General features: G+C 40.7%; 1 protein-coding gene across 1 annotated transcript in view; it reads right to left on the reverse strand.

Moving 5' to 3' along the window:
• LOC140228691 (uncharacterized) overlaps positions 1 to 22,742 on the reverse strand; it is a 147,620-nt gene that overhangs the window by 45,834 nt on the left and 79,044 nt on the right. The window contains exon 7 of the mRNA XM_072308958.1: positions 13,074 to 14,365. Coding sequence (XP_072165059.1) covers positions 13,074 to 14,365 — 1,292 coding nt within the window. The remainder of the gene's footprint in view (positions 1 to 13,073; positions 14,366 to 22,742) is intronic.

Below are 22,742 nucleotides of genomic sequence, written 5' to 3' on the forward strand. Positions count from 1 at the left end.
GTTAATCCAATTTTTCTCTGATTCTTTCAGACAGCTAAAAAGCAACCTCAATTTAAAGGAGATGAGACCATCATCAAAAAAACAAACAAACAAACAAACAAACAAACAAACACTATTGATGCAGCCTCTCTTGCAATTTGCTGCCTCCCATCTGATGGCCATATCTTGGATACTACTCCTCAAATGTTACCTACAACCACTGGCCTTGACAAAGAATACAGAAGCACACAATCTCATCCGGGAAGCCTTGTTAAAGCCTGGCAAGTCTCATTCTAAAGACTATGAAATCCACCTGCCCTTGACATTGCATACAGAAACACAGGATTTCATCCAAGAAAGCCTCATTACAGCCTGAAAAGTCTCATTCTATAAGACTATGAAATCCACCTACCCTGGACAGCTTTCAAAGCTCCCTTCTTCCCCCCCCCCCCCCCCATACCCAAGATGTCATCAAGCACAGCTACTAGGAACAAGGGGCAAATGCAAACAGCCCTGGCACACACGACCCTCTGCGCCCTGCCCGCCCCACCCAGTAGCCCCTGCAAATCAACGACACCGTGACCCATTTTCTCCCCTGCGAGGTACCACATCGCGGACGACATGACATGACGTCTAAATTTAGGCTCATCCTAGCGGCCAGCGCTTCCTGCAACCTGTTCTACGCCCCGAGCCGCATGCTCTGTGCGGCCGAGGGATTGAGAGCCTGGCGCAGCAAATGGAATGCTGTGCTTGCTGCAAGTATAACCGACTGTTATGATGCTTTTGTTGTGTTTACCTAGGAACTCGAGGGTGTCAAACTACCACCGGAGCCAGATCTGGGGGAGAAATGACTTCAAATGTCCAACTGTCTTTGCCGTCACTGTGAAGAAGATACCATATGTATGTTTTCCTACTCTTGCTAGCTTTCAAATTTGAAAAAGTAATGGTGAAGTCATCAACATGTGAAAAAAAAGAGAGTAATAATTACCCTAGTCCCATACACCCTTATAACTGTCACCTCGTTAGGCATGACCATGCGCACGCATGCCTTGCGCTCCCCTTGCTTTCTCTTCCTAACTTTGCTAATGGACTTAATAAAGACTGCTTTCATGAAAACTAAAGAATTTAGGTTATTATCTCTTACTTTGTTTTATTCTATCCAGACTACTGGGATTTTGACTGAACTATTATATTTGAATAAAGTACTTGATACGATCAGTAAGGAGTATTATCATTAATCCCTTCTCCATCACTGTTCCCCTCTCCTACCCCTCCTCCCCCATAAAAAGAGAAAGATTCTCTTTCTTCAGAAGACACTTTGGGTGCGTTTATCAACTCTTTTTCATGGCAGAAACAGGTTTTCCAAACGGTTTTTAAAAAAATTTTTTACGAGATGCTGATTTTAAATTTTTACGAGATGATAAATGCAAAGCTGTTTTGAAAGCCTTTTCGGAAAGCCTTTTCGAAAGCCGCAAATTTGTGCTTTCCGAAACAGGTTTCCAAAACAGGTTTCCAGAAACCTGTTTCTAGAAGCCTTTTGAAGCGAGATAAACGCAAAGCTGTTTTGAAACGGCTTTGTACTGCAGTTACAAACCATGGCATGCCTTATGACCTCTTCTCCTCGGGTCGAATTGCGCAATGCAGCTGTGCAGTGACAGGCCAGTTATCGTGTTCGCGAAGAGTTGATAAACGCAACTATTTTGGAAGCCATATCTAAAGGCTTTGGAAACAGCTTTGGAAAGGGCTTTGGAATCGGCTTTTGAAAGCCGTTTAAACAGAGGAAAAATGATAAACGCAGCCTAATAAGAATCAAAAGCAGAAAAATATCAATACATCATTTTGAAAGATATTACGCCTGTGAATTAAATAATGCACTTGTCCAAATTTACTTTGTAGCACTGAACGCCTTACCTTCTGTTCAAGTACCGTATTAGCATCCAACAGAACATTAACTCTGGCTTTGGACCATGTTTGTTGTGGCAATTACGCCGTTTGACCAGTGTCAGCAACAGCTGTACAAAAAGCACAGGCAATATATTGTACATGCTGCAAATAACAATGGTCATAGGAGCTTGGGGGGGGGGGAGAAGATTGTACCTTGGCTCCCATGTTATCCAGTTTGGCATGATCTACAACACAACACATTGAACAGCGTTGGGACTTTGGGGGACAGCTACTTCACCCTTCTCCTGTTTTCTCACACAAATATCATGGGAGGATACTAGATTTCATACTAGATTGATGTTCTGTCAGGGCCAATCTAAATCTCATCCAGAAGGTATCAAATCAAAGACGTTCCCCTACCCCTCTCCCCCTTAACAAAAAAAGAAAGAAAAAAGAGTGGATGCACAATAATGTACTACTGCTAAAATATTAATAACAGAATTTTTCCCTCCCCCCCCCCCCCCACTCCTCAGTGACTACATAAACCGCTCGCTCTTTCACTGAACATCTGAAGAAAGCATCACATGTTGGCAGCAATGTCATATTCAGTTTCGATCAGGTGGATATGCGGTACAAATGTTTCGATGTTATTAACCTTGAACATACTGGTGTAGTTCAAACAACTATGAAAACCAACTTCCTACAGTGGACTAACACAGCTATGTAAAAGATATTTTTCAAATCATTAAGTATTCATTCATTTTCATCTTAAGGTATATGACTGCTCAACTAAGTATTGCTGTTTCACAGTGACAAAGACAGAGAGCGCATACCCACACACTGAAGCTTGTGTGCTTCACAACTAATGCTCAGCAGTGAGTGCAGCCCTACCCCATGTGTATTCAACAAAATTACAAATACATGTATCAACCACACATCCTACAGATGCAATGTACCACTGTTGTTTTACCTATCTTATATGGATGCAGATAGACACACATCATACATTAGCAATTTCATCAATAATATTGTCAAATTTTGTTATTTCTGTAGTACATCTCACACACACACCAAAAGCGACAACCCAAAACCTTCATCACTGATACTAATTCCTATCCATTAATCTCCATTTCAGAGAGCAGAATATGTACACCTGTAGCCTGAAGGGCAACTACTCCACTTTTCTGGTCACATCATTTTCTTGCTTCAACCCCAATATGATTTAGTTCCTCATTTTTGGAACGTTTATAACATAATCTTGCTCAAATCTGCAGAATGTGTTTGCACAGAATTTTACATCATCTTGTCACAACTTGATGGCGAGTAATGCCGATGGCATTCATAATGCCATCTTGTCATTTTTACAGATTGTGCTCAACTGACCCGAACAATCACAAGAAAGGATAACAGCTTTCCATGTTCCTGCTAATGTAAAAGCTTCATTCTGTGTCTGTATCATCTTCATGTACGTGCATAACTTCGGAATCGTACAGTCAGCGGGAATGAATACCCCTAAACCGATCCTGGTTGTAAAACAAACCCTGGTCAGAAAAGCAATCCTGACTGTGCATAGGTGTGTTTCTGTTGGCATTAATTCAAACGTTCGAAAGCAACATTTGAGTAGAGAGGGAACAATGAACGGACGCACTTAATGCCTGCTAATGAGACCTGCCATTATGGCGTGGGGCGTTAGTCGACCACAGGCAAGTGAATATATCCAACAATAATTGCTTTCGGTCGTGTGATGCAAGCAAAGTACACCATATACACACAGATAGAGATACACTGCAGTGTGCTAGGAAAGACATCCCAGCATCCGATCAGGTGTGAGCCAAATGACCTGAAGAATCTAAGTGCCTTGCATCCTTTCTTTCTCCTGCACACATGGACGCACATTATGTACACATCCGTGGCTAAACTGGTGAAAGCACTGTTAGCCTGTCAGAGATTCTATTAACGTGTGATTGAGCTATAGATGCCAGTTTGAAGCCGATGTGTGGAGTGGAAAACTGGAAAGAGAAAGGGAGGAGGGGGGTAGTGGGAGAGAGACGGAGAGATGGGGAAGGACAGAGAAGAAGAAGAAGAGATGGAGAGAGAAGATAGAGAGAAGGAAAGATGCAGGACAATAAAAGTCAAGGCAAGGAGATAGAGGCTGGAGGGATAAAACAGAGCAGTGAGGGGTGTTTCCTAAAGCTGTTCTTAAAGTTACGAACAACTTGCGAGCGACTGGTGATCAGTTGTGATGTGCTATACTTATCAGAATTTCAATAATTCAGCACAAGAACTGATCACCAGTCGCTCGTAAGTCGTTCGTAACTTTAAGAACAGCTTTATGAAACAGCCCCCAGGATACATACGAGTACAAGGCAGGAAAACATAATGGACTGCCAAAGACAGAAAAGCAGAAATGATATATTATTAGGAGTTATAATGTGGGATGGGAGGGATAAGGATGCAGCGATGAACTCTGCTAAAGAAATGACAGAATACATGACAATCAAACATTGGATGAGGGGGGTGGAAAAGACAAGTTAAAATATGCCACATATGATACAAGGTGCAAGAGTGGTCTGAGATGGAACAGATATGCATGCACACAGGAGAAACCACACAACCTAAAATAGAACCAGAATGAAGGAGAGCTCTGGACTTCAATATGGCACACATTGCATTGGTCAATCACTCTGCAATACATATGTCTACGTAACATTTGATACAAAAGAGGGGGAATTTCAGACTTCAACCTCCATTTCGCTCCATTTATCACCTCTAGTCTGATTTGTGGATTACCTCTCATATATTTTTGACCTCATGACATCACATACTAGGAGCAATATATGAAAATATTAGGAAAATTTGACAAAATCAATTTCTTTATGAAAAGTGCACATTCTCTAAACTTGTTGCAGACATATTATGTTACGAGGATTTCTCATTCACCCTGCTTTCTGAAAGTGGTAAGTCAAGCGTTCTTTCATTATGCAAGAAAGGTGAAAATATGGTGATTTTTTTTTTTTTTTTTTTTTGCATTTTCTTTATGTCAATCTCCAAATGTGACATCATAAATTGTATCAGTCTTCTCATTCAGCCATGGCCACAATAAAACTTTAAAAGTTCATAACTTTGGAACAGCTTGTCTGATTTTCCCTCATACTTATTCATATGTATTCCACTAATAATGCCGCAGTCACTAAATTCATATGTATATTTGAGTTTCATTCCCCTGTAAAACTCTTGTTAGTCCTTGCAGAACACATACTTGTACAATGAGCTACAGGAAAGGCCATCAGCAGACTTTGGGCTAAAGCCCATGGTCAGACAAAGGAGTTTGTAGGTCTTGAGTTGATAAAAATCCAACAAGGGCACCAGCAATTTGGACCATAAGCATATTCATTGCTTCAGATGTCGCCACTGCAATCGTAAGACTATGGTACACAGACAAAGGGCCATTCAACTATTCCCGTTCCAGTTCACTGATTCACTGATCTTCAAAGTCCATGCGACTCTTCTATTACCCGATCCAAACCACTGATCAGCTCTTGCCTTGCCTTTGATTTTTGGGTTGCAGTCCGAAACATCTTTTCCTACACCTCTAGCTTAACTTCTCACTGTAAATACAGAACCCTACCATCATGAACTTGCCCTATATGTCATGTATATTGTATTCTAACCATCGAGGGTTGGTCATTCCTTGTTAGTCAAGTGCCCAAAGTAATGGGCACACACTTTCAATCTACAGTAATCATCAAAAGTTGACCTAATATAGTACATGTAACATGAGCATTCAGTTCGACCGTCTCATGTGAGACTGACTTAGGAAACACATCCATTGTTCTGAGAAGTGATCCAATGCATTCAGAGAAACTGAAAGGACATATTGAAGAATGCATTCAACCACTCAGGATGAGATGCGTTGGAAGTTTGAGCCAAAAGCAGGCAGAGTGCTATTGTGACACTAATGAAACCTCTTAGGCACACATAAAGACAGCTTGAAGAGGGCAAGTATCAGCATTTTGTGATAACTGTATCATATTTTCATGCACATATACAATGCACATGACAAATGCACATTTAAGAAGGGGCCTCGCAGACAACAGCACTGGTCAATACCATACAATTTGAATAACAATGCCAGAACTATGGCAAGTGTACCCTAAAAATATCTTTGTAATAACTTCCTGTGTAAACAAATCCCCCACAAACAAAAGAGCACTCCATGAAACTCGGGACTGACCACAAGGCCATCAGCATCCAAGCGCCAAGCATCAGACCACTCCGGTCATCACCCACACATCCCATCCACAGGTTTGGTGGTGTGCGTGGAGAGAGTAGACGCTGGTTTCATTTCCACTTTGGCCATCAACTCAATGAGACACTTTCTCGAGTATGATGGATGCAGAGAAACTCTCAGAACACTTTGGAAAATTCAAGAGCATGATACACTCCCTTTGGATATAAAAAAACCCAACAACAACAAAATTACGGACATTAAGACCTTCATTGCAGAAAATGCTAGGGTACATAAGTATCTATAATTGTTTCCTTGTCTGTTCTGTTATACAAAGGCACTTCTTCTCTTTTCTTTGTATCATCTTTTTTTCCATCGGGGACAGACAGACGTACATTTGTCATCTGCCCTCCGCCTGTCCCTTGAACTCCTCTCTCTGTCTGTCTATGTCTGTGTCAACAATGGGCGTTGAACGGCCAGGGGAATAAATAACAATAACCTCTCCGGCGGTGAAATCAAGTGTGATGGAACGCCAGGATGTGACGTCAACTCACTTATCGCACCGAATCGCGCCTAATGGCAGGTGAGGGGTCCGTCTGCTCGGGAGCCCAAACAGACACCAATTCAAGCGTCAAACTAGCAAATCAGCTCTGCGCTCCGCAGTGAATGGTTCTCACAAGCGAAAAATACAACGAAACCACCTAAAAAACAAAACAAAACACACACATACAAATAATTCATATATGGGTGTGTGTGTGTGTGTGTGTGTGTGTGTGTGTCAAATGAAGAAGGAAATGGACAAGGATTTGTGCAGCATACAAACTGTCAAAGTAAATCAGTGTCATTCTACATTGCTTTGTTTTAAACGAAACTGCAATATGATCTCTCATTGTGTCCTTTTTGAAAGGGTAATAGGACACTTCAGAGAAAGAATGAATAACATAGTGACTGCTGAAACATATCATATATGCTAGATGAGTAGAAGTATAATCTTGAAGATGAAAAGATGAAGTTCTGTTAAACTGTGTGGTTGACCAAACAGGAATGTCCACTTAAAGAGCCCATAATTCCTAGTTTCATATCCATTCTTGCTTTTTAACTGTAAAGAAAGTATTCTCTTTCAAAAGATTGATGGCTGATACTTCACAACATCAAAATGAATAAATGAAAGGCAGCAAAATAATATGATGAGAGCTTTCAGGCCATAAATTAAGATGACCCTTGCAAAAGAACTGATGCCTGTACTATGAGAATCTCTATGTGTGGGTGTGTACATCTGTATGTCTGTTTGTGGGTCTGTTATATTTCATTAATTGCAACTCTGCCAGATGTAAAATTCAGCCGATGTCCCTTGCTCTCAAATCCAATCCCATGAAACTTAGATGACAATCCTTTCCAAATATAGCCGCTAAATGACAAACAGCCATGATCATGGCGATGCAGCTGGTGCTGTTCTGATCGCCGACACCGAATAAGGAGGCAGCCCGAACAACAAAAGTTATCATTTCCCCAAATCAGCATGTGTTCAAACTGCGTAGAGAAAGAGAGATGTCCAATTCGACATCAAAATCCTTCCCATCCCACAAAACCACTTAAACAAATTCTTCCCGCGGGATACAAACCTGAAACCACGCAGACTCAATCAATATCTCTTAGAGGAGATGAAGTGATATGTGTGCAAAGCAGCCAGCGCCAGGGAGACAGGAGAGGACATAAATTACAATAAGTGGGACTATGTCAATATACCCTACTAGGCATACACTTTATCCTCTGTGGCCAGTGTGCTTGTAAATGACGCAAACTGAAAATTGCAAAGTACCGATTGATGACTTTCAATGCTAGAATATTTTCTAAGGAAAAAGGTAGAATTTTGATACACGACTTCATTTCAGTGACGTGGAGTGCTTTGTTTATTTATTTTGTATCTATCTTGGGAGGAGGGGGAAGAAGCCTTAAGAAATGATGTCTTATGAATTCAGCTAAGCAAATGAAAGCCACCATCCAATTTTCTACAGGGAAGCACACATATAGCAATTCACTGTCACTGTGATGAAGATTTTTCACGCACGATAGATATCAGTAACTGATTGCATTGGTTCTCGAAGCTGTTAAAAGCTACGCAATAAGAATGTGTTACAGCAAAGAGAAGTTTAGTGAGCTCGGGCTTAGTCATGTTTTGTTGGGTCATCCTCTGATATCTCAAATAGCTGTGTACTAGCATCAAAAACTTTTGAACATATGGCATAAAAACAGGTCAGTGTTAACCCGTTGAGGACGGTTTGATTTTGCTACAACACGCATTTCCCATAGACAGCTGCCTGAGTATAGTCGGGACTCGTCCTCAATGGGTTAAACTATGTCTATTCTTGTAAGTAGCACTGATTGAGCAAAGTTCTTAATTAAATAAAATTTCAGCATTGCTGCTGAGTAACATGTCAAAAGAAATGTGATCATCTTTCAAAAATCCACTTTATCAGACCTATGCAAGACAATTTGGAAATGAATGCCACTGAAAAAAATAGGATTTCCTGGAGAAATTGAAAAAAAAAAAAACTTGTTGCTTTACCTCTTCAATATCTGGGCAAAAAATTCTGATAAATTCTTGAGAGCTGCAACCTTGAATTAAGAATATCAAACACTGCATAATGGAAGAAACTGCATTATACTCTTAATGAGAAATGAGCAACATTAATCGACAAAACACTGGCAATGACTGATATCGCTATACCTTAGATCTGTCCTCCTCAATCAGTGGGTGGCAGCAGTTGGCTGCATAGTCTTCCCAAAATAAAATAAAAAAGATTTGTATTCAATCTAACTGGGCCTAAAAAAAAATTGTAGTGGCCAAAGTGGGCCTTGGATTAAAGAATAAAAAGGTCGTAGATGTATCAGGAGCATCCACTACAAATTTCCACACACTTAGAATTTGCACATTGCACAACACCAGGTGTTGGCTCCAATTTACATTCAACCATAATCCTAGGTACAAAATTAACAACTGTGTGCATGAGAAATTGTGAACCAATTAATTTTCAATCTAGCTCGGCCTAAAATAAATTGTCAACAAACAGGACTTAGCAAACAACTTCTGCAGCCCCTTCTTCTTCACAATGGAAAAGACAATTTAAAAAAGAAGAAGAGAGAAATGAAAAAAAAAACATGACAAATCCTACTCTTTTTGCTTCCCACGTCACTACTTTCTCTCTTTTCCTTTGTCGCCTTCCCACAAGTGTACATTTGTAAAGGATACATGCGATACGGGGGCACACTGTGATTTTGCAGCTAAGGTACAATAAACTGGCCGACATCCCCTACCTCCCCCCCCCCCCACCCACGCACACACAATTCATCTCTTCCACCCAAAGATCTCCCACTCCATCTCGGCTTCCAAGAATACCTGAGGGATGACACTGGACCCTGAACGCCAATTTGAGCGCATTGCATAATAGAAATATGCCAAGCGGGCCTGCGATGCCCTATGCCTCCATTTTTCGTCGTTGTCGGCGTTTTGAATGGCATTAAGTTGCAAGTGCTACGGCTCATAATAAATCATAATATCAAATCATCACAAAGCACACACACACATCCACTTCTCCACACAAACACAAACATGCACACACACACACACACACTGCACACAAACCCACACGCACTGAGAAAACTACATCTCCAGGCAGCCTACTAATGCTTGCTAACAAAATTTTACAGAAAAATTACTTCTACGTCTTAACATCGCCAAGACGACAGAGAATCTTCACATTTTCTGATGAGATTCCTTTTTGTTTTGTTGTGTACCTTTTACATAATCTGAATATCAGAGCATCACAATGTCATCAGGCACAGGCGCATTTTGCTAGTACGTCATTTGGTGCAGAGAAAGTGATGCGTTGGAAAATCACTGCCCTTTGAAATCTGATGCTATTAATATCTTTTGTGGACAAAGGTGACTCAGTGCTGAGTGCCTATGATGCACGTTGTCAATACCAATTGTTGTTTTGTTTATTTCTTTTTATCCTACGTTGCTTGGCAGCTAATAGCAGGAAAACTGAATGTGCTTCATAATTTTTCTATTTCATTTCTGCGACTTCTTTGTGCTGAGGTACTTGCGCACATGTGTGTGTGCGTGGACGTGTCCAACAAAGCACACACGCAAGGGATCGACTGGTTGCGTGAGGCAAGCGGATGCAAGGTGCAGGAGAATCAATTCCCACGATGAAGTGACTTTGAGCGAAAGCAGGAAATGAACAGAAATAACAGAATATTAGCAAGTGAAAATTTGAGTAAACTCAAACAACTATTAAGAGGATGAAGCCCATCCCATTAACGTTAACCAACAATGTTATCCTGTGCACCCTTCAAAACATTTGGTATTCTCACATGACAGTGATGCTGTTTGTTTTGTATTCCTATTTAGTTTCACAATTGAAAATCATCACCTATTTATCACATATATGCAGAGGTACTCATTCTTTACAACCCCAAAGAAACACTTAAAAGACATTTTGTTCTTGTATATCTTTGAAGAAAAAAGGAATCAACATCTTCCTGCAAACTTACAAAATGAAAGTCTTTGGCCATTGTTTGCATTTTAAGGCAAATGGGGAATAGTCTACAAAGGAAAAGGCCTTAACCGCTAACCACGTCAGCTTTTACAAACAGACTTCAAGATACCATGTTTTATACATGATGCACAGGACTTAAAACGAGAAGCAACATTCTGATGATATGATCAAATTTTGCTCATATTTTTCACTCACCAGCTGCTGTTTTGATGGCTATATCATAAATACCTATGAATTCTCATGGGTGGACTCTCTTTTGATGCTCATATTTTCATTTGTTCAAAAATTTGAGATACCAGAATTCTTCAATATCACTTCTCTTGCAACTAATTCTATTTATGTAGGAGAAAACATAGGAAGGGAGCAATAAAAACGTGGTCAAAATGATTCGAAAAAGTCAAAATGAAACATTGCAAATGGCATGCTTTGCTTCTGGTCCTGGTTATTGACCTGCAGAAGAAAACAACTATGGGAGCAGCAAAAAAACTGACAAGACCCTTCAAGGCCGGTAACGAGTTGACCATTTGGACCTACACACACACATACACACACACACACACACACACACACACAAATGACCATACCACTGACGGTAATTGGAAGTGCAGGTTATGCATGACAACAAGGATTCCAAGTGCAGAGCCCCCATTGCATGATGTCCCTCTTTCCTGACAAATCAATCACACTTTGTTTGAAAATCATATGCTTTATGCTTTTAGCGGGAGTGCATTACCCCACACTTCTTTCCTGCATTCCTCCTGTATCGTTTTTCTTCTCCTCCTCTCCCTTCCCTCCCCTCCCCCCCCCCCCCCCCCCCCACATCATTTTGTCCTGATTTTTCTCTGACTGTGCTGGATATGAAATGCAGTGTTATTATTCCTCATGAGCTGCTGCTGACCAGGATGTAGCAGTTGAATGCTCTAATTTCTGTCAATTCAGGAACCAGTCAAAGGTGAGGGGGGGGGGGGGGGGGGTTCCTGGCACACAATTCTCACACCCAAGTGATTAAAGACCTAGTTCCATGGGGCTGTGAACTGAGCATCACACAAGAGAGGCTCTCTCCCTCTATTTGGCCAGTTGGGCAGAAAAAGGGCACAATCCATGAGCACTCACTCTTCCAGGATTCTTGACTCTCTCTCACCTGGGCAGACTACACCCAGACACAGGAGATGGAGAGGAGAGGTGCAAGGGGAATGGACAGACAGACATACAAGGAGACAGACATACAGAGGGACGGACGGAGATGCAGAGAGACTCCAATGGCGACTTGAAGCACCCCCCCTACAGCCCAGTTCTTCCCCGGTGCGGTAAACACCGTGTGCAAACACGGTGCGGGTCAACTGCAGCATACAGAAACAGGAAGGAAGGGTAAATTGTCGGGGGCTACATGACGGGGGGACAGGGCGGGCGAGGAGACAAGACATCACAATTTGGCACTGGGTACCAGTAACCAGAGGTATCCGTCCAATGTTGTGATCAGCGAGAGAGAGAGAGGGGGGATACAGGTACAACCCTCGACCACGGAAAGACATTCTCCCATTACGCAATACGCCACAGGCTGTAAATGAATATTGCAAGTCATGTTTTGGGACGACATCCGGAAATCTTGTTTAATTTCACAAAAACTTCCTCAGACTGGTGTGGTGTTGAAACTCAAAAGCATTGGGATTCAAGCACGCCAATATCACAGATGCAAATGCTATTTATCATTTGTCATTAGGAAGCTTTTACAGGGCTGACACTATTATGGTGGGGGTAAACTGCAAGTCATCATGGCTGTCTCAAAGTCCTGGAGTGGCAGATTCTCTTGATCTGACATGGGAAGTATTTTCCCCGTCACCTCTAGTTCCAGCCCAATGTTAACTATTTTTTTATGGGATATGATCTTGCTCTACTCCAGAGTTAGGTGTTTGTTCTTTTCAGAGTATCTGTTGCTAAAATGCAGACTGGAATGCAAAAACTTCCATTTGGCAGAACAAGTCATTGACTTTGTTGCAGAAAGATTAGAGAAAGTTAAAAACAGCTTAAAAATACTCAACTGGATTATAACACTCTGTAATGAGGTGGAAGCAAGACAACAGTGGTGTTAGAACTTACGCATAGGTATGCAATGTAAACACACACGCTGAGCACACACTCGACACATACCCACACATAAAGAGGAGGAAAAAAAAAACCACCTAGCTTATCCTGAGAGACCGAGAGAAGAGAGAAAAGGAAAAAAGTCTTGGCTTTGCAGGCTTCATGCACAATGACAGGCAAGCGGGTAAGGTGTGCAGAGGGTAAGGTACTGGGTGGAGGGTATATGACAGTGGCTTTGGTAAGAACTGAAAAAAAAAGAAGGCGAGGAGGATGTTTCAGTGAGAAGTCAGCGGGCTATATGAGATGCACTGCAAGCAATCCTGCAAAAGATTTCTTACCACCAGCCTTGGCGCCCTTCTTCCCTTTCAGCTCTTTCTCCGGCTTCAGGAGTGGGGCCAGGCCGTCGATCCCGCTCGAGTCTTTCGACAACTTTTTCTTTAGCTTCCCGGGCTTCTTGTGAATGACCGCCCACCGCGAGGAGAGCTTCACGCCCTTTTTCTTCTTCTTGGTTCCCATTGCACGCGCTTTCTTCACAATTTTGGACGCACTCGCTGAGAGTCCTCCCTTCATCTTTTTCGACTTCATGCTCTTTGGTGTGAGATGCCCCTTGACGGGGGTGGTTTCAGTTGACAGCGGTGGGGATGGAGACACGGAAGGCGATTCGGACGCTTTCGAGAGCGCCGGACTCTCCTCTGCGGCCGGCACTTTGAAGTCCTCCTCGGATCGCGGAAACAGGAGCGGGTGTGTTTTCCTCGATCTCTTTGGTGCCGCGTACACGGGCGGTAAGCCCCGCTTGCGGGGGGAGGCCGGCGCAACGTACAGGTGCGACAGCCCGTCAAACAACCCTTTCAACTGCATGTTACCCGTCCTCATCATCTGGGAGTGCGGCGAGGAGGAGTTTGAGTGTGACCTGGTGTCCTCTGACGCTTGCGTCGCAAGTTTCTTAAGAGACGGCGACAATGACGGAGGTGAATCTTTGGCATCTTTGGTGTGTTTTTTGACATCATCTTTTGCCGTCCTTACAACTTTCCCTTCTTTTTCTCCCCCTCCCGCCCCTCCTGCTGCTGCTGCTGCTGCTCCCCCTCCTCCTCCATTGCTATCCCCCTCCTTGAAGTTCTCACCTTCGCTCGCGTTATCCTTGCTCTTCGGCTTCCTATCCTTATCCTTGTTCACCACTTCCTCTTTTGATTTCACTTTGGCTGGAAACACGGCGTCCTTGTCACTCTCACTCTTGTGCTTGACCTTGGGTCTGAACGGCCTGATGGCGTAAAACGCAGAGGACTGCGAGGAGCTGCGCGATTTCCGGCGGTTAGTGGGGGTGAAAAACCTACTCAAACCATCTATGAGCCCCTTGGGCTTGTACCTTTCGTAAATGTCCCCAGTGGGGATGCCCCCAAGTGGGGCAGAGACAATACCACTCTCATCCAGAGAGAGTAGTGGTGTCTCGCTAGGAGTCCTATCTCGGGAAGAGGATGGGTTGTCCCCTTCCAGTTGGTGGTGGTGATTGGAGGGTGTCCTACCGGTGCTTTCTGCTGAACCCTGACTGTCCGTGCTTGCATGTTGGCTCCTGGCACCTCCACCTTTGGGACCTCTCCGAGAGGCGGCGGTCAGCTTCTTCGTGGCAAAGGACCTGTTGTGAGTCAAGACAGACAGACAAAACAGTTACAACACAAACAAAGATGTGACTGAAAAAAAGCCAACATGAAGATAACTCTCAATTTTGTCACGGCTTCATTGTTATTGATCAATCGTGGAAATGAAATTACAGCTGTTTCATCATATAACTGATGACAGTATAGCCTCAAGTCCCACACAATTACCTCTTATGTCTTCACCATGTTGATGTGTTCCTGCTTTCAGGGACAGATGATATAACTTGGTGTAGCATAATCAGACACAATCTACTTTGCTACCATACAGTACAAAATCATTATTTCATTGTGGTTTTCTGGTTGAAAAATGAATTTAAAAGAAAGTCACACTGGACTGTGGTGACTATATCCTGCCAAGATTACATGATTCAACTGTCCTGGGAACCTCAAGAGTCAAGAGCATATGGCCAGGATAATTTCATTGTGCAGTTGTAAAGGGCAACAAATGCCACAAAGCACAGCACAAGTTTCTACATCCATACACCACTACCATCTACATTAGGCTACATACATTTATCAGCTCTTGAAACTTCACGGGACCACTCTGACAAATTGCCCTTACCATCTTATACAGCACAGTTGAAAATGGTAATGGTAATGAGTTATAAAATCAAGTTCTCCCCCCCCCCCCACCATCACCACCATCAACAGTTGTTCAAAGGCAGCCAGTGAGTATCAGAGTGGCATGCATTTAAATCCAAACAATGCAAAGCAAATTGGGGTTATTGCATGTAAACCTTACAGTCAAAAATCTAAAACTCTTGAAAATATCTATTAAAAAAAAAGTTATAGAAAAAGAATGGGTGGGGAGGAGTATATGTATCTGTATGACATATCATGGCACTCTCATTAATAGACTATACACATAAAATATATAGAATACATTTATGCTTGATGGTTTTCTGGGCAAATAAACCTGTACTTTTGGGTTCATCTTATATGTACCAGATGATAAATAATCATCAATAAACAAATACACACCGATAAAATGACAGTTTTTCTAACACGCATTCTTTGCATCATCTCAACTTATGACCTACACTTTCTACGTTTATGGGTGTGTATAAATTGCAGTAGATAAATTCCACTTGCAATCATGCACCACCGTGTAGTATGACAAGATAAAGCGTATCACAATATTCTGAGCACACTGTAATAAAACATGCCAGTGGCAATACGGAGAAGCTACTCAGATGGATTCATTTTTAACACGGAGGCCGCCCAGCAAACATTCAATTTTCAACAGCTACCCCACGCCAGCCTGCACCTCCTACTCGGCACACATTAATCAAACAGTCAAGTCACATGACATCCATCTGACATTTATCAAATATGCTGGCCTCATATCCATTTTCCCTTGTATCCATTCATTCGCATGCATTCTCACTCCAATGGGCATACCAGCAGGAGAGCTCGCAGACGTAGCTCTATGGCAGTGTTCACACCACTGGCACTTCTCCTGAAGGTTCATTCATGGCATGGTTATGTATCTCATGTGCGTGCTCTGCATTACGTGCCTGCCCTTCTGTTAAATGCATTATGAAAAAAGTGTCAACCACGCTGCCTTAATGGCACAATATGCTTCTCCTCCTTAGGGACTCATCTTCCAGGATCTTTCAGTATTTTGAATCTTTGAAGAAAATGCTGAATACGAGGCTTGTTGGGGTTCAACTTTTATCACACAAATGTGTACTTGATATGATTGACATTCTATCCAGCAATCAGAATCTTTCATTTGATTAAACATAATAATCAGGATTTTTTTTTTAGAGTAGACACAACATTTAACAAGTAGGCCTATACCAATTTCACAGGAACTTTAAAATCAAAGTTGATTTTAAAGGGACATTCACTCTGTCACAAACTATATCAACACAAACACTCTGAAAGAAATATATTTGCACTTTGCAGCATCACTGTATCTTCAAATTTGCTTGAGTTTGCACATAACTGATTACTTTGAATAAATACTTCTATAATTATGGTGCAATTCAATAGTGAGTACATTATGTTTCAATCACAAAAGGGGCCAAAGTATATGGACTGAAAGGAGCCACTTAAAACTTTGAAAACTCCGATATTCTACTAATCTCTGATTCTGCAATTTTCAAAACATAATGTTTTCCTTTAAATTTACACAGCTATCAGGGCAGCAAAAAAAAAAAAAAATGATATCAATTCCACTTGCTTGAAATGTCAGAAGATTTGAAGAGCAGTTTTTCCACTGATGTAAACAACGCACTTATCAATAATGGTTGCCATATATTATGCACCATGTGTCACAAGCTAAATCTCCCTTAAGCTGATCTAGCGCTGCTGCAAAGATGGGTCTCTGAGAGGTCTTTTCCCATTTGCATCGTGTCATCTGTCAAAAGGAGAGACACCTTATTCATCCAGATTCACATCAACCTCGCCTGCTCTTTCTATCAATCAGCCTACGACGCAGGCGACCATGACACAAAATGCGGCAATGGCTATTATGATATTTAAAGAAATATCAGATATAATAATAATAATAATAATAATAATAATAATAATAATAATAATAATAACAATAACAATAATAATAATAATAATAATAATACTAATAATAATAATAACAATAATAATAATAATAATAATAATAATAATAGTAATAATAATTACAATAATAATAATAATAATAACAATAATAATAATAATAATAATACTAATAATAATAATAACAATAATAATAATAATAATAATAATAATAATAGTAATAATAATTACAATAATAATAATAACAATAATAATAATAATAATAATACTAATAATAATAATAACAATAATAATAATAATAATAATAGTAATAATAATTACAATAATAATAATAACAATAATAATAATAATAATAATAATAATAATAATAATAACAATAATGATAATAATAATAACAATAATAATGATAATAATAATTATGATAACAATAATAAAAATAATAAAAATAATGATAATGATAAACAACAACATCAAATATCAACAGGGAAAACAGGAGGGACACAGCAAGAACAGGTGATCAAGACTGTCATAGTGATGGAGTACCTCTTCTCTATAATATTCATCAAAATTTCAATTTCATTATTGGTATTGCATCATTTTTTTTTCTTTGAGATCTCTAAGGACGTATGAGCATAGCACAGGACATTACCTAATTCACTGAAGATCCTGTCATTAAGATGGACAAACTAGGATGCTACCACAGAAGCTACTGGTGTAAACATACAATGTAGCTAAAGCCCCACTCGACCTTGCTAAATCTTGAATTCCCTCATCCCTGCCATACACTCTTTAACACTTCCTCTAAACACCATGCAGCATGTCTCAAGGTCAGGATTATTGGATGGGGTCCTAGACTGTTCAAGTTCCCCCCCGGAAAGTGGAATCGCACACATGACAGCATACTGTCAGGGTCACAGACGGAAACCAGACTGGCGTGGAAAAAGCTGTGTTCAGACAAAGCCAGGTAGGGTTCTGCCTCTGCCGCAATCCAGCGAGCTAGCATTCCTCTGCTTTTAATAGTGAGTGGAATTGATCATATCCACATTTCCACATACAGTCTTGGAGGGGAGTGTAATCCCATCGACAGATCTATATTGCTGAATTTTGCAATGATGTCCGAGGATTTTACTCTAACTGCTGCAACAAAAAAAAAAAAAGAAGAAAAAAAAAGTGAAAAATGTGTCAGTAGAGTTTTGAGAAACATCGAACAAGTATCGCGATGATACAAGTTTTTGTTTGTTGTTTTTCCTTCACCCATTTCAGTTTGAGGTGTAATCTTGGCTTTCTTACAGCACCTGTTAACAGAAAAAGCTTCCTTCCTTAAAAACCCACGCAGTGTCAAGTAAAATGTTCAAAAGCTATCGTTTGAGGAATAGAACATCATGGTTTGAGAAAGAATAAGACTGGGGTAAACTTTATGTGATGCCCTAGGATTTCACGCTAACTGCTGCAAAAGGCTTACTAATTCTATCTGGAAGGATCCAGAGAAGACCAAACAGTAAAGAGCATCATTTGCAAGGCAACATAATTTTCCTCCACTCAATCAGAGTCCTTGCTTAATGGTGTACTTGTACTACACAGCCTCAGGTACTCTGGCTGTTGAAGTACTGAGGATCAGGGTGTTGTAGCTGCACACTTGCATACAGACTCTTATGTTAAACCAATTTTGTACCAGGGACTTTGGACAGAGTGTACAAAGCTATGGAGTTTTTTGTGCCAGTCAACACTCAATGCGCCCAAAGGGTAACAAACGTGGGTGATCAACTTTGTCACGACTTTGTACGGTCACATTTTGATGCGGGGGACGAAAAGAATTAATTTTTTGTCACACACTTGCATTCATTAAAGCCACATTGGAGCAAACTTTTAGAATTGTCCCACGCAGCATGAAACACTCCCAAAGCAGAGCCAAACGATCGATACAGTGGCGCGATCAATAAACTCCAACTTTCCCCCGTCCCATTCATGTATGCCGTCTATCCTATTCCACGATGGAATCTGCTGCAGCAGTTACAATGTATCATCATTTTTGGCTGCGAGAATGGAATTGGGGAGATGGCGTAATTTGTCGCAGGGGAGGTTCACGTGTGGAAAATGATTTGCCTCAATTCGATTCGTGATTTGAAGTTGATGACACAACAATTTCACCCAAATGAGTCCCATCTTAGAAACAGAATGGTTTTGCCGGCAGTCTCACATGCCTCATCAGCATTTGTTGACTGAACTCTGCCGATATCATGGAGTACACAAAGATTTCGGCACATTGTAATGGAAAGTGTTCTTGCTCAGTGATAAACTAGGTTAAAGTAGAATCCTCTTTTGCCAACATTACGAGGGAAAAAAAAAATAATTGGCATAGATTGTTGGCAATATTTATGGAAATGACATCCTGCCTCAGCAGTTACCAAACATTATCTTCAAACGGCAGGGAGAAGGGAAGAAGCTGGATGAATCAAATTTGACGCTGAGCCCTGTATCCCCAGGCACTCTTCGAAATCCTCCTATTGGGGTTGATTGATATAATGACATATTGGCTATCACACATTCGCTCAGATTGAACACGAGGGCATTGGAGCAAATAGAGCGCTATTCGCAATTTCACTGCTAGCTTCTCGGGTTGAGGGGGATAGGAAAAATCATCTCATTTTTCTTCTTCCTTCACAGTCAATGAAATATGAATATTTCATATATCCAGAAGACGATAAATGGAGACTACTGAAACCTTGCCACTGCTCAATTCATCTATTTTTATTAGCATTATTCTGTATTTTATTCAACATCAACTATTCTGCACTCTAAGATTTTATGAGATATTTTAGCAGTATGCCTCCTCCTTTTTTTTTCTTTTTTCTTTGGGGGGGGGGGAGGGTTGGGGAGTAGCTTGTTATGTTTTGTTTAACAATCAAATGCTGCCAACCAAATTTAGAACATGAAAAACAATGCAGGTAGGGGATTTCCAAACAGCTTCCCGTTTGCGGCACAAACTCTGGTGAGTCATGAGTTCCCTGGCATGGGTGAAAATAAAGTTGCCCTCGGAGATCCTTCGACGATCCATCAGCGTGGCACGGCAAGCATGTTTTTGTCTCTGCCAGCTATAACACACCCTCTGGAGCAGAGCATATCGGTGGCTGATGACAGGTTGATTCTAACTGCTGGGGGGAAAGCCCCTCCCAAGTAAGTTACACTTTCATAAATTAGGAAGAGGGGTGTCGAGTTGTGGTTAGAAAGAGGATATTGCGGTAATAGCCCCCCCTTTCGCTCTATCCCTCTTTAGCACAAGTACCATAGTGCAAGACCAGAACACACACGAAGACAGAAGTAAACAAAGGAAAGTGTTTACCATTTGGTAGAGCTTTGAGAACCCGATTGTGGCTACAAATTACATGATTTTCATGCGCAGCTATTGTAATCAATTTAGAGATATTGGACTTTTTCAAATGCCCTTGATTCCATATTCCACTCTCCTGCTTAAAAGTACCTTCTTCTCAAGAGTATCTTATCTCTGACAGCAACGACAAAGGAAAAATGTTATGAACCAATAGATTTTCCTTCAAAGTCAATGAGAAGTCTGGCACTTCTGACAACTTGCAAAAACTTCCAGGGAACTGAATCCCTGCTTGAAAATTGTCTACTCACAGACATCAAAACTAGCTCATGTTTTAAGCTACGTGTATAATCTACACTCACACGAGAGCACTTTCCATACAGTAGTCTGAAAGTCAGAGGACCCTTGCGAAAAATGTCCACACCGACCTTTTCACCGATCCCAATTTGGGAGGGGGGGGGGGGGATCTGAATTCTTGCCACTTTAGCCCATGAGGCTCTGCAGCAGAATCCTGCGCTACCCACCACGGTGCTCACAACACCTGTGCCAATTTGTTTTTACAGATCGCCACTTAGCCTCCCAGAATCTCACGGCAAAAGCGAGAGCCGAGATGGCAATCACAGAAAGACAGTTTTTGCGCACAAAGTAATTGGTGCCCTTGGCCTTTCTCTGCTTCTCCCCCCCCCCCCCATCCACCGCCTTTCCCCAACCCTCCATTTCCTCTCTCCATCCTCCTCCATCCTAAACCCCTTCCCCACCTCTCTGCCTCAGTCTGCCTCCTCTATCTCACTCTGTATTTTTCATCCTCTTCTCCCTTTCTCTCTCTCTCGCTCTCTCTCTAACTCTTTGAAAGTGCCACAATGAATACGATGAACTTTTTTTTTTTTTTAATTGGGCTAGGAGTGGGGAAGCTCTGTGGGTTCTGCATCGTTTCCTCGAGGTTAATTACTGTTCAGGATGCTGGGGCTACAACGGTTCCCACCTCACACACTAGATAGCTTCCTTCATGACAAGAGGGGGTTGGGAGGAGAGACACGTGCCATTGTCATTGCCATATATGTTTGTTTTGTCTACCAGAGGCAGATTGTGCTTTCCTTGTGTAACCCATCATTGCATTACCCTAATAACGCCAAGAAAACTGTAAAATGAGCCGTCAGACCAAAAAAGGAAAGAAACTGGATTCATCCTTGTTCACATAGTTACGAAGTCGGATATGTGAAATGACCTCCTAAATCTCATCTCGTGTAAATTATTTTCCCATGAAAACTTTCCATTATTTATGAAGCCTGTTACAACTGACCTAAATTATCTTTAAATAAGTAATCTTGCAGAATAAGATGAATGTAAACTTCAAAACCTATTTTCTTCCACTGCTAATGATTTGACAAATTTAGAGTCATTGTATATTTGTTTAGCTCTGTTCTTTCTCTCTTTTGTTTTGATTTGTAAGTATTGTTGATTTCTTGTATTTTGTTGAAGTTGTTGAAGCGCTCTGAGTCTGTATAGAAAAGGCACTATATAAATTTTGGTTATCATTATTATCATATTATCATTATCATCATCATCATCTTTATTATTATTATTATTACCATTATTATTATTATTATTATATTATTATTATTATTATCATTATTGTTATCATTATTATTATTATTATTATTATTATCATTATTATATTATTATTATTATCATTATTGTTATTATTATTATTATTATTATTATTATTATTATTATTATTATTATTATTATTATTATTATTATCATTATTATTGAAATTTACAGATCTGGTGGCTGGCTTTTGAATCTATTGTTTTTATTCTTTTTAAAATAATTAAACAAAAATCATACACCATTAGAGTTTTAGAGAATTCTGCAATTTGATGTCAGATTGGTGTGTGTCACAGTGTGTGTCATGTTTTTGATATAACTTTATTGGTGGCACACCAATCAGAAATAGAATTGTTCAAATCAATGAATTTCCTTCCATTCCCTATGAAATGCTACGGTTTCCTTCCTGTTGCTGTAAGCGCCTGGTGCTGTAAGCGTAACTCAAGTCCAGTCACATTGAGAGAAAAAAAAAAAAAAACAGAACATATGGGATCACGTGATAAAGAACTGTGACTAACCAGTCCTTGAAAAGTTGAGAAATATCCAGCTACTAGATTAGACAACATCTGACATGATTCCAGATCTGAATGTGCATGTCCAAAGTGGACTAGCAAATAGCAGCCAAGCATTCCCTTTGAGTTGACTGTACACAACAAATATGCAGCAAAGGGTGTTAAATCACAAACATGACACCTATCTGGACATCACAGTGTTCAGTGAGACATTTGACAGAAACAGATGCAAAGTGGCCAACATGACAATAAAGTTGATAAAAGTCACTTAACAAGGTAACTCCTGTGGGCGTCCTAGACATGCAAGCGTTACCAAGTGGAGATGTGCCTGTATGTACATGGTGATGAATTATTAACCAGTCACAAATATATCACTTGCAGGAAACTTGG

The sequence above is a fragment of the Diadema setosum genome, chromosome 5 (genome assembly GCF_964275005.1).
Source record: "Diadema setosum chromosome 5, eeDiaSeto1, whole genome shotgun sequence".
Taxonomy (NCBI): Eukaryota; Metazoa; Echinodermata; class Echinoidea; order Diadematoida; family Diadematidae; genus Diadema; species Diadema setosum.